Source organism: Ursus maritimus, unplaced genomic scaffold, assembly GCF_017311325.1.
Source record: "Ursus maritimus isolate PB19 unplaced genomic scaffold, ASM1731132v1 scaffold_23, whole genome shotgun sequence".
NCBI classification, from domain to species: Eukaryota; Metazoa; Chordata; class Mammalia; order Carnivora; family Ursidae; genus Ursus; species Ursus maritimus.
In genome coordinates this window covers 33,028,316-33,041,621 of record NW_024424786.1, presented here as the reverse complement: position 1 = coordinate 33,041,621, position 13,306 = coordinate 33,028,316, and the positions used below count along the sequence as shown (strand labels likewise).

At 35.3% G+C, this 13,306-nt stretch overlaps 2 protein-coding genes across 2 annotated transcripts; both read left to right on the top strand.

Moving 5' to 3' along the window:
* On the top strand, positions 1-1,230 carry LOC103666056 (olfactory receptor 5W2-like). The gene has a single exon (XM_008694087.1). It carries the CDS (start codon positions 162-164, stop codon positions 1,089-1,091), a length of 930 nt encoding a protein of 309 aa, XP_008692309.1. The 5' UTR covers positions 1-161; the 3' UTR covers positions 1,092-1,230.
* Positions 1,231-11,717: 10,487 nt separating this feature from the next.
* LOC103666053 (olfactory receptor-like protein OLF2) lies at positions 11,718-12,653 on the top strand. The gene has a single exon (XM_008694085.2). The coding sequence runs from the start codon at positions 11,718-11,720 to the stop codon at positions 12,651-12,653; it is 936 nt and encodes a 311-aa protein (XP_008692307.2).
* Positions 12,654-13,306: the final 653 nt, after the last annotated feature.

The following is a 13,306-nucleotide window of genomic DNA, read 5'->3' as shown; positions in this document are numbered from 1 at the left end:
AAAAAGAAAAAAAAAAAAAGAGAGAGAGAGAGAGAGAAAGAGAAAAGAAAAAAGAAATTGTGTTCTGCTTTACAGATATTGTGTGGTTGTCAGAAGAGTTGTATGTGTATCTATCATTTTCTTGATAATTTTCTCAAAAGTTTAGACAAGAACATAGAAGAATGGACGGAAACTGCTCCTCCTTGACAGAATTCATTTTCTTGGGAATTACCAATAACCCTGGAATGAAAGTGACCCTATTTACAACATTTCTTGCTGTTTATCTCATTAATCTTTTTGCAAATCTTGGAATGATCATTGTGATTAGAATGGATTCCCAGCTCCACACGCCTATGTACTTCTTCCTCAGCCACCTCTCTTTCTGTGACCTCTGTTATTCCACGGCAATTGGCCCCAAAATGTTGGTAGACCTTTTAGCCAAAAACAAATCAATCCCCTTCTTTGGCTGTGTTCTTCAATTCTTGATCTTCTGTATGTTTGCTGATTCTGAGTGTTTACTTCTGGCAGTGATGGCCTTTGATCGGTATAAAGCCATTGGCGACCCCTTGCTCTACACAGCCAACATGTCCACCAGAGTGTGCTCCCTGCTCATGGCGGGAGTTTACGTGCTGGGAATGGCAGATGCTTTGATACACACAACTTTAACGTTCCGCTTATGTTTCTGTGGCTCGAATGAGATTAATCATTTCTTCTGTGATTTACCTCCACTCTACCTCCTTTCCTGCTCAGATACAGAGATCAATGAGTTGGCATTATTCACCTTTTTTGGCTTCATTGAACTGAGTACCATTTGTGGAGTTCTCATCTCTTATTGTTATATAACCCTATCAGTCTTGAAGATCCACTCTGCTGAGGGGAGGTTCAAAGCGTTCTCCACCTGCACCTCTCACTTAACTGCTGTTGCAATTTTCCAGGGAACCATGCTCTTTATGTATTTCCGGCCGAGTTCTTCCTACTCTCTTGATCAAGATAAAATGACCTCATTGTTTTATACCCTTGTGATTCCCATGCTAAACCCACTGATTTATAGCCTACGGAACAAGGATGTGAAAGAGGCCCTGAGAAAACTGAAAATTAAAAAGTGGTTTTAAATATTTATATTACACACACACAACATACATGCACTGTGGTTGTTGCTTTTGTAAAATTATATTGCATGACACAGGAGAAACAAAATTGTCTCAAAAACCTTAACTTAACAAAATGAGTTTGTTTTAAAACCCTTTCACAATAATGTTGTATTTCCCTTAATATATCATGCTTTATTATATGTCTACATTTTGTATACGGTACTCTCATTTCGTGGAAAATTTTTCTGACTTTTCTAACTCTGCCACATTTTTATTTGTTCATTCTTTCACTCAAACATCAATTTATTATACTTAGGTGTATTTTGTGCTTACTACTAAATGAACTTGAGTACGTAACTGGTTTATATTCCATGGTATATCTAGTAGTGTTCATACTAATGAAACTTATCATCTATTCAAAGTAACCAACATTACTTAATGAGGCACCAAATAATTCACAAGTCTCAAACTCCTCATGAAGTAAACACAGGGGGCTTTTATCCAAAGAAAATGTGTAAATCTAGTGTAAGAGAAAGGCTTCATTGGCTAGAGATACTGAGTCTCAGATCTCAAAAGACACAAGTTGGGAGAAGTAAAGATGGTAGGCAGACTATGTGACAATTGGAGACATCTTGAGGTGGACAAGTTGTGACTTTTTAGAAGTAAAGAAGTGTGGTTGCCAAAACATGAATGGACCTTGAGGACATTATAAGTGAAATAAGTCAGACAGAGAAAGACAAATGCTGTATGATCTCACTTTTATGTGGAATCTAAACATATTGAACTCATAAAAACAAAGAGTGGAATGGTGATTACCAGGGGCTTGGGGAGTGGGGGAAATGGGAAGATGTTGGTCAAATAATACATTGTGTTATAAGATGAATACATTTTAGGGAATGTAATGTACAACATGGTGACTATAGTTAACAAGACTGCATCATATAACTGAAGTTTGCTAAGAATTTGCTCTTAAATGTGCTCATCCCAACAAAAAATTGGTAACTAAGTGAGGTAATGAATTTGTTTATTAACCTTACCAACAATGATGATTTCACAAATTATACACATATCAAAACACACCATTACCTTAAAAAGGCCCAATGCTATATTCAATTTTATCCCAAGAAAACTGGGGGAAAAAAGAAGAAAAGAAGTCAAATTGGTTAGATTATAAAGAATAGTGGAAGGGGCCTTGGCAAAGTACTTCATTGCCTTATAGTTACAAAACATCAACTCCTCTATCAACGCTCCAGGGAAATTTCCTTCCTTCCTTGTCCCTTCTCTCCTGGATGAATGTCCATTTTGTAATGCACAGTAAAACATCTCCTTTAAACACTGTTTTAATATCATTCTGTTTATTAAATCACTCATTCTAGTATGAGACTGGGAGCATTCTTTGTCAAGTATTGATCATTTCATCCTATTACCCAAAGCACCTGCATGCATGCTAGGACACAAAATGGAAAAACAAACAAATAATAAATTAAAAACGGATAATATTTTTGAGTGTTTTTTAGAAGTTAGTAACACAATTATATGACTGTAAGGTATGTGGCCAGAATATATATATATATATATATATATATATATATATATATATATATATCTCCATTACTAAAATAACAGATTAATAAAGACCTACATATTAAATACACTAGAAGTGAAGAGGATTTGTGTGTACTATTTATCATAATATTAGACTGAAAACAACTAAGATATATCCATATATAGTTAAAAGTCTGTTTCTTGGTTTGTCTTTCTCTCTCTTTTTTTTCCTTTGCTCATTTGTTTTGTTTCTTACATTCCACCTATAGTGAGATATTATATATATATACACATTTTGTATATATATAATGTATATATTATATATAATGTATATATATTTATACACCCACACGATGGAACATTTTACATGTGTACAATGAAATATTATTCAGTCATCAAAAAGAATGAAACCTTGCCATTTGCAACTACATGGATGGATTTAGATAGTGTTTTGCTAAGTGTAACAAGTCAGTCAAAGAAAGGCAAATACCATATGATTTCACTTACGTGTGGAATTTAAGAAACAAAACAGATGTACATAGGGGGAAAAAAAGAGAGCGAGACAAACTATAAAAAAGACTCATAACTACAGAGAACAAACTGAGGGCTGCGGGAGGGGAGGTGGGCGGGGGATGGGCTGAATGGGTGATGGGAATTTAGGAGAGCATTTGTGATGAGCACTGGGTGTTATATATAAGTGATGAATCATTTAATTCCACTCCTGAGACTAATATTACACTGTATGTTAACTAACTAAAATTTAAATAAAAACTTGAAATGTTAAGAAATAAAGTAACCTCTAACTTATGAAATTAAAAAGAAAAAAAAATTATAAATTACCCTATCACACTAAGCATCACTTTGCAGTGGTTCTAGGAATGAATTCTGAAGGTGCTAGTAATGTTCTTTTTTTGGCCTGGTTCTGAGTGAAGGGAATCTTTGTTTCTGAAAATATTTGCAGTATACTTTCTCAAATAAAAATTCTCTATATTTATATTATGCCTTAAATATATTTTCCAAAGAAAAAGTGTATTTTCTTTGTAAGAAATATTGCAAGCAACCACAGGGTTTTCTTAAACGTTATGTTCCCTGCACACAGCAAGTGTTCATAATATATCCATAAAATTGATGTAATGAACATATGTCATAGAATGCATCAGTGAACATTCTTCATGTTATTAAAATTTCTGACTTGCTTACAGAACAATGCCTTTATTCACCTACGGGCACTTCTAGGCTTTCCTCCAGCAGCAGGGAAACTTAGCATACTTTAGTACCAGCATCATGCCAGGAACCCTTTATCATGATACTCAATGTTTTGGGGACAGATAACTATATTCTGAAGAGTGTGATCTTCTGGGTGGATGTTCTCCTACATAGGATTGCTTTAGTATCGCCAGGGTTATTCAGAAACCTGTAGTTAGAGACAATTTTTTCTCAGTTGCTTGTAACTGATGTATAGAATTTCTCCTAAAAACATTCTTTTTTCAATTATTTATAACTCTCTTCCTAATAAAAACTGAGATCCATCGGGAATTAAATGCGGTTATCTAACATATAACAATAGTGTAGTCACACAGCTCAGGTGTAAATCATGGGAAGGAATATTCTGAAGGGAAGTTAGTTTACATGGTCTTGAGGAGAAGTCCTGTTTGAGAGGCTAAAGCTAGGTCCTAGTTGAACAAAATGGAACCTGAGGGATTTTCAGTCTCCTCTGCACAGGGGAGCACCTGAGGGAACAATTAATTTGAAAGGAATCAGAAGATAGGACCAAGGACAATTCCACATCCCAAATATGTACCAAAGAAGCAAACAACGGTAGAAAATGTCTTGGGGAATACAAATGCATCAGGTTCTTGAGTTTAACTGCTGGGCAATTCGCAGCACTCGGTTGCATGGTTTCGCCTTGCCTCCACACTATCTCCCACGGCGATACTTCTGCTCTCTCAGTATTGGGACCATCACACTTCCCAAATTTAAAAGTATACTAATTTCATTGAGGGTTATTTTAGCTTTATGGAAAGCAAGGAACCAAAACAACACACTAATAAAAGAGAGAGAGAAAAAAAAATAAAAAAAAGAAAACAAACAAGAAGCAATGCTGCGCTCCTGCTAACTCCCAGGTGAAGTTTCTGAATAAACAGGAGAGTCCCGGAGGACTCAAGAACAGAAACTCGTATGTGCCTAACACAGCTTACTTTCTTCCCTCCACGGGTTTTGCATTTACTGGTAGAAGTAACTACATTCAGACTCAGAACATACAGCTCGTATGCATGATTATTATACATTATCTGGAAATATCTATCAACGGTAGCAATCTGTGATGTCAGTTGTCCTAATTAGCATATTGTAAAATGTCACTCAGAATATGGCCAGTCCAGAGAGTATCCCTTGGGGCTGCCATGGTGCATAGCCTCAGGGCCACCAATTTTCTTATTTTCTACTTACTCTCTGGAATTGTGCAATGCAGCCACCTTGCACACTGCATTCTCTTCACACCGAGGTCGGTGAGGTTCAAGAGTTCAGTTGTAATATATAGCACAGACCATGTCTCCCTCTGGTGACCCTCCTCTGTGCTGCCCTCAGCCATCAATCACACGGGCTGGAATCCTGCTGCCTTAGAGAGCACACTTAGAGGGGCTCCCAGTTGCTTAGAACCCTGAAAATCTGTCTTCACGGGTTTTGTTAATTTTCAAATGAGACTTCAAGGTAAACACACGTTGGCCTTCCATGAGATTAGCCAAGAGAATTGTTTCCCAAGAGGGATTTAGTTCATGATGCTGTCATCAGGAATTTGTTAAGAGCAAGGGCTTTGCAGCCAGAAAAACCCAGTATCTGTGAGACTCCAGAAGCCAATGTCTGCACGTGTACGAGGACATTGTAATAATCAGTTGGAATGTATGAGATAACATAGTAAATACGTGATATTTTATGGTAATGAAAGAAATAATTTATGAAAACTCCTAGCATTTGAAAGCCAGTTCCCAAAATGGTCTCTTCTCTCCCTTAAGTCTATTTCTAAAGATTTTCATAAAGGAACACAGCATATGAGGAATTATATATGCACACTTTCACTCATTTCTAATTATTTATGATATAAAGAGTTGTATATTATAGGGAAGGGAAACTTTTCCTTTCTTCCCTTCCAGGTTCTCTGGCTGGTCTAGTAATTAAATTAGCATAAAACAGATTAACAGGAGAAAAAGAAATTTAATTTCATATGCACGGTTGCTCGTAGAAATACAAGACTCAGTGACAAAAACAGGCAGATTTATACATTCTATACAAAGAAACAAAGCAAAGAAGTTTGGGCTTTGGGTAGGAAATTAGTAAAGAAGTAAAAAGCGTTGTTTATATAGCCTTTTGAACCTGAATTTCTCTGGTGATAAAGATGTCTCTCTCCTTTCTGGTACAGGAAGGGTACGTTTCACATGGGAAATCTTGTCCCTGCTTTCAGGAAGAAAAAAGAGGGTCAGTGTGTCCTTCTTGCATCTAAGAAAAGCATCACTAGTCAGTTGTAGATATTAATATATGTTTTTGTGTGTGTGGTTTTCTTATTCAATTTTCTCTTAGTTATTTTCCTTTTTCATAAGAATAAAAATGTTCACTTCAGGCAAACAAACTAAGTTTTCTCATTTATTGTGGAGAAAGTCTCAATTAACTACGTATTTTTACCATGTAGCGCACTAGGATGGACTTTAGCGATGTTAAGTCCTAAGTGTCATTGAACAAAAATGGTATACTCTCTTCTTATTCAGTTTCAAAGAGAAATAACACATTACCAGTCATTTTTATGCAGGTTGACTTTTCTCCAGTTAAACACAGATCCATATTATTTTTATAATAAAGACAGGGACTCAAAACAAGGATTTTTATGGTGATGCTGTATTTAATGCATGTTTAAAAATTTTAAAAGCAATCATCGTCTGTTAAATATGGCCAAAAAAAGATATTTGATTTGAATTCAGTTGTATAGATAGATATCTATATATCGAGAGAGGTGTAGATTGATATAGATAGATAGACATAGAGATGTACCTGCCTCTGTGTGCCTGAGAGAAAGAGAAACGGCTATAAACACTATCCCTGGCAATTATTAAGCACAATAGAAAGAATATTCTAACAGTTATGTCTATAAACCACATACCAAGTGCATTCTTGCTGTTTATTGATTTCATCTGTCTCTGCTCTAGTTTCTGATAATCAAAGCACTGCATCAGCCTGTTCAGCCAATGTATATATGGCATACATTTGAACAACCACGTAAGGCTCAAAGACACTCTTAATTAACCATTACCATTGTAGAAGTTAAAAGCCGATGAATGTCTTAGATTTTCTAGCTGCTATTGCAAAATGCCTTTGTGTAAAAACGTTTCAGGATGGAAGTAAAGCCCAAGAAGATTCTTTGGTTTTCAAAGGAGCATTTGTGGGATGCTCTGACTTTTCACAAATATCATGCTGGGAAAAACCTATGGAGAATTTTATTCTTACTCTTATTCTTATTATTTATAAAAAGCTGTAAGGGTTTCCACCTGTATGATCTTTTTCCAATTAACACATAACCTTTTGGAGCTATTACTTATCCATAGCTGCCTGGTAGAAAACACTCTTTGAAATGCGTTGTCCAAGAAGTATGGGGTGTCAGTGGATTACTACTAATTAAGAGTGTGTAAACCTGTGATATGATTAACTCATCTCTCTGTTTTATGACAACTGTGTATTACAGCATCTAAAAACTGATTGATCTACATATTGGCTGTTTTATCAGATCTAGTGGTTTTTAAACCAAAGAATAGGACATTTTAAGCCCTGTAAATGGAATTACAACAGTAGAATTGATTGATTCAATTAATCGTGGGCCTCCTCTCTCTGAATTTGTGAAATTGAATAACATATCATGGAAAATATTTTTTAGGGAATCATGACTCAAATAGAAGCTGGGGCAGATGGCCTATGACTATCTCGGTATTTTACATAAATAGGGGACACCACATCAAAAGGCTTTCTGTATTCTCTCCTGTCTGCTTCAATCCTCATCATTCCCTTCCCTTCTTAGTCACTACATCACATCCTTCTCACCCATCCCCAAGGACTGATGGCAAATAGCTGCTTCCAAAGGTAATATTATCAGGGCCAAGGGAAGTCTTTAAATAGGGTAACATAGGGGGCTCCAACACCTCTCTTTCCATGGACACGCCAAATGAATAGTTACACATGGTATATTTCCTTCTGAAAGAGATCAAGAAACTAGCTGAGTGACTCCCACACACCAAGCAAGTTAGCAAAAACAGGACAAATGTAGGTCTTTTGTAAAAACGAAGTCATATAACACAAACTTTCAAAAGCCAGGAAAAACCTGTACAGTGTTACATGTCAACTGTATTTTAGTAAAACTGGGAAATAATACCTTCATGGAAATACAAAAATGAAAAGACACCCACACATACAACATATACACACATGCATACGCACACATATATAATTACTAAAAATGAGATCATCTTATAGACTTTTGAATTTTATTTTCTTCGTGGATAATCTATCCCCTCATTACTTTATTTCACACATTGATCTCCAGTATCCTACATCTTTTTTTTCCTAATGTACACTTCAAAAATCCCATGACCTATGATAACAGCTTGTTCTTTACCTTTTCTTATTTTCTCACCATGCTCATTCATTAGCAAATATGTGATCATTACTTGCTTTCCAGAAAATAGTGTATATGTAATTCATTGCATGTTAAATTTCCCAATTAACTTCCGTCTTTTGCAAATCCTTCTGCACCAATATAAAGGACTCCAATGTATTCCTTTTAATGATTATATAATGTGCCATATCATGGAACTATCTTAATCTATTTATTCCCCTATTCGTGAGCATCTCTTTGTTTCTAGTTTTGATTACTATTAACTTTGTTAAAATAATATATTTGTAAAAAAGTATATGCCTCTTGAAACTTTGTCCCAGAAAGAATTATTTTTTCCATACCGTATTCATCAAAGCAGTCAAAGGCCAGCCTAATTTAATGGGGGGGGGGGGCATCATGTGTCCATGGGAGAAGTGTCAGAGAATTTGAAACCATCTTTGATTAGACACGGCTACAATCAGTCAGTAGTAGAGCCTTGAAAATTATCATTTTCCCATTCTTTTGTTCTTAGCCTTTCATATATTCAAATTAAATACATAAGTATGTATGAATGAATTTTTCTTGTTCCTTGCAGGCACACACAGAACAAAATGCACAGATTGAAAAGATACTTGAATTTCACATCACAGCGAGGAAGGATAGATGAAAGTTTATACCAGTCAGGTCAGTGTGAAGGACTGGTTAGCTCTGGTTAATGCTGATGGTCATCAATGGTACTAGGGACCAAGAGGACAGGAAAAGGTTCAAGGATCATTGAGCGTTACATCATAACTGTTGGAAAGGATTTGGAGAGGATGCAAAATTACACTCCAATACTTCTCAACTTTGTAAAATTTGAAATAAATAAAAGCAAACAAAATTTTTAAGAAATGAATAGAACTTTGTTTTTTTCTTAAACCCTCTTCCATGCACACATAGATGATCTATTTTATTTATTTATTTTTTATTATGATATGTTAGTCACCATACAGTACATCATTAGTTTTTGATGTAGTGTTCCATGATTCATTGTTTGCATAAAACACCAAGCGCTCCATGCAATATGTTCCCTCCTTAATTCCCATAGTAGTTGAAACAAGTCTCGTGAAAAACCTCTTTATTACAACTATTTGTCCATCACCCATGAGCTTATCCACCTAAAATATTTCAGAACAAAGATTCGATTAGACATTAATTGTACCAGTGCTGGTGCTAGGGCTGCAAGATATACAGAAATTAGCTCAGTGCAGCTATTATTACTAAAGAGCTTATAATGTAGACACATCTCCAAATAAAATAAAGATAATGCAAGAGAAAGTGCTGTGCACAGTGGATGTAATTGTCATAAAATAATCGAAATCCGGTTAGATGATGTGGTTGGAGGAATGGAATCACACATACTTAATGAAAAAAATGTATTTAATATAACCATTGAAGGATTGTTCTAAGTGGAAGGTGAAGGAGTTTGTTTCAAAAATAAAAGAAACAGGATAAAAATACGGATAAGCAATAATTAACAGGAAAGTAATCATGTTTTTTAGTAAACTTATTAATGTAATAAATTTAAGGAATAGATAATAATTAACAGATAAAGTAATTAAGTAGAAGGTCTCTTTGAGTTTTATTAGAAGTCTGATCTGACCGGGGGAAGATGGTATAGACTCAGGGAAGCAATGACTTATACTATAAAAACCATTTTATCTTCCTAAAGATGATCCATTTGGTGCAACTGCAAAGAATTTAAAGTCAGCCTTTGCTGAAATTATTGTAACATTCACGAGGGAAAACATAGAACTATAAATCTAATTAATCACATTTGTATGGTATAGAAGTGTGAGGACAGAGGCTTGAGAGACTTCAGTCCCAAATGACACTGAGTGAAAATAAAATGCAATCTGTCTGTATTGTTCAGCTGCTGGGGCAAGCACAGAAGGATTTGCCCATCACAGGTAGGTTTCTGAGTCACTAAATTTCAAGAATTAAAAAAATGCTTATATTTGGGAAAATGAGGAATTGAATATTTAAAAAATTATAAATCATTTTTTTACTTTTTTCCTTTGGTTAATAGTCTGCAATCTAATAGCAAAAAAAAGAGGTATTTCTCATTTAAGCAGGGTGAATCAGATTCATTTTGACTAGCAAATAAATAGTTTTACTTGTTTATATCCTAATCAAAATTAAAAAGAGAAACGATGGGTTTTTTTAAACACTGGAAAATGGTATACACAAAGTTAAGATTTTTTTTTCTATTTTTGTTTACAGGTAATAGTTGAGGTATTACAACACAAATGCTAATTTGTGTAAATTCAACCCCATATCAACCACATATTGTATTTATTCAAACGTAAAACAAAATCAGATCACGCGTATTCTAGTTTTCACATATCAACAGAAAGACAGGTGCACACACACACACACACACACACAGAAGCCAATAAAAAAATGCACTTATTACTCTTGTTCCCATCTCTATTTTTAATAAATAAATCCGGTTTAAAATCCAAAGAGTTGGAAGTGTATGTGTTAAATACTTTAGTTTCCACTAGTTTTTAGCTTTTTTTTTCTTTTCTGACCAAGAGAAGCGTCCTTCAGCACCAGATCACTTCTGAATGTAAGTAATAAAAACGTAGCAATGTAGTAATATATTACTAGAGAAAAGTTTATTAAAATATATCTAAAGTCTCAATAAATACTAAAAACAATGTGGATGGGAGCAGTTACTCACATATTGCTTATTATTCTTAAATCAGAGATATGTTCATTGTTTTTGAATTTACTTATTTATTTATTTATTTATTTATTTTTAAAATATTTTATTTATTTGACAGAGAGAGAGAGAGACAGCCAGCGAGAGAGGGAACACAAACAGGGGGAGTGGGAGAGGAAGAAGCAGGCTTCCCACCAAGCAGGGAGTCTGATGTGGGGCTCGATCCCAGGACCCTGGGATCACACCCTGAGCCAAAGTCAGACGCTTAACGACTGAGCCACCCAGGTGCCCCTGTTTCTGAATTTAAAACAGAGGATTAAAAAATCATGATACACAACTCAGATAATGTAATCATTTGATGTTCAATTAGATATTTATTTTTAAAATATAAAAATACATATTCCAAACTTGTTTTAAATTTAGTTATTGCTTTCATATTATATTTGACTTGTAATGAGCTTTCATTCGTGATTGCCTGCTGGGATAAAGCAAAGCAGGTGTACACGGATCATATTCCTTATGGATAATCTCCAAATTTGGAATTAAACTTTCTCTAAGTCCTATCCCAAACAGTTTAACTTTTGTCAACAACATAACAATGAAATTTGTCCGGACTGTCTGAAAACTAAGGCCATAAAGAATATGATGTACTGAAATAAATCCTTTCTGATTTACAGATGATATTTTTCTGAGAGTCGAGAAGACTTAAAACTTGGGTCTACCATTTCTTGATCATTTCTGTAGCATTTTAGAAGAATCAAGAAGAATGGAAAGAAAAAATTGCTCTTCTGTCAGTGAATTCTTTCTCTTGGGAATTAGCAATGACCCTGGAGTTAAAGTGACTCTATTTATCACATTTCTAATTGTCTATCTCATCATTCTTGTTGCAAACCTCGGGATGATCATTTTAATTAGAACGGATTCCCACCTTCACACACCCATGTATTTCTTCCTCAGCCACCTCTCCTTCAGTGACCTCTGCTATTCTACAGCAATTGGACCCAGGATGCTGGCAGACTTCATTGCCAAAAACAAGTCAATTCCTTTCCATGGCTGTGCTCTGCAATGGTTGGTGTTCTGTACCTTTGTAGATTCTGAGTGTCTACTGCTGACCGTGATGGCCTTTGATCGATACAAGGCCATCAGCAACCCCTTGCTCTACACAGCCAACATGTCCACCAGAGTGTGCTCCTTGCTCATGGCTGGGGTTTACCTGGTGGGAATTGCGGATGCTTCAGTAAACACAATACTAACATTCCGGTTATGTTTCTGTGGATCAAGTGAGATTAACCATTTCTTCTGTGATGTCCTACCTCTCCTCTTGTTGTCTTGCTCAGATACACAGGTTAATGAGTTAGTGATATTCACCATTTTTGGCTTCATTGAATTGATTACTCTTTCGGGGCTTTGTGTGTCTTACTGCTATATCATCCTAGCAGTGATAAAGATCCACTCTGCTGAGGGGAGGTTCAAAGCTTTCTCCACCTGCACCTCCCACTTAACCGCTGTTGCGATTTTCCAGGGAACTCTGCTCTTTATGTATTTCCGGCCGAGTTCTTCCTACTCTCTTGATCAAGACAAAATTATTTCATTGTTTTACTCCCTTGTGATTCCCATGCTAAACCCTCTGATTTATAGCCTACGGAACAAGGATGTGAAAGAGGCCCTGAAAAACCTTAAAAGTAAAAAGTGGTTTCATTGAAAATGTACATGCATGTATTTTTTCCCAATCTTACACTACAATGCATGGAAATCAAAATTGTTTTGCCACTATGATGTAATTCAATGAGTATTTATACCGCGTCATTCTCTAAATACTCCATGGTTCATTTTATGTCTTGAATTTATATTTGGTACTCCCTATTTGTGGGAAATTTCTAGACTCCTAGTTGGCAAAATTTTTGTTTCCTCAATCTTTCATTTGTGCATGAATTGAATTTTCTAAGTGTTCTTGAGTATTTTCTAAGTACCTTTACGTGCTTTGAATTTCATGGTGAATCTAGCAGTTTATTTACTAATAAGTCTTATTGCCTAATGCAAATTTCAATTTTAATTAAGTGATATATATATATATATATATATATATGGAATCTAAAAACAAAAACAAATGAATAAACAAGCAAACAAAAAGCAGAAATACAGAAAACAAACTAGCGCTTCCCAAAGGGGATGTGGGCTGGGGAGGTGGACAATATTGGTGAGGGGGATTAAGAGGCACAAACTTCCACTAATGAAATAAGTCACAGAGATTAAAAACTACAGTATAGATAATACAGTCAATAATATTGCAATAACGTTGTTGTCAACAGCTGAGGAATACACTTATGGTGAGCACGAGTAAAACGTAGAATCACC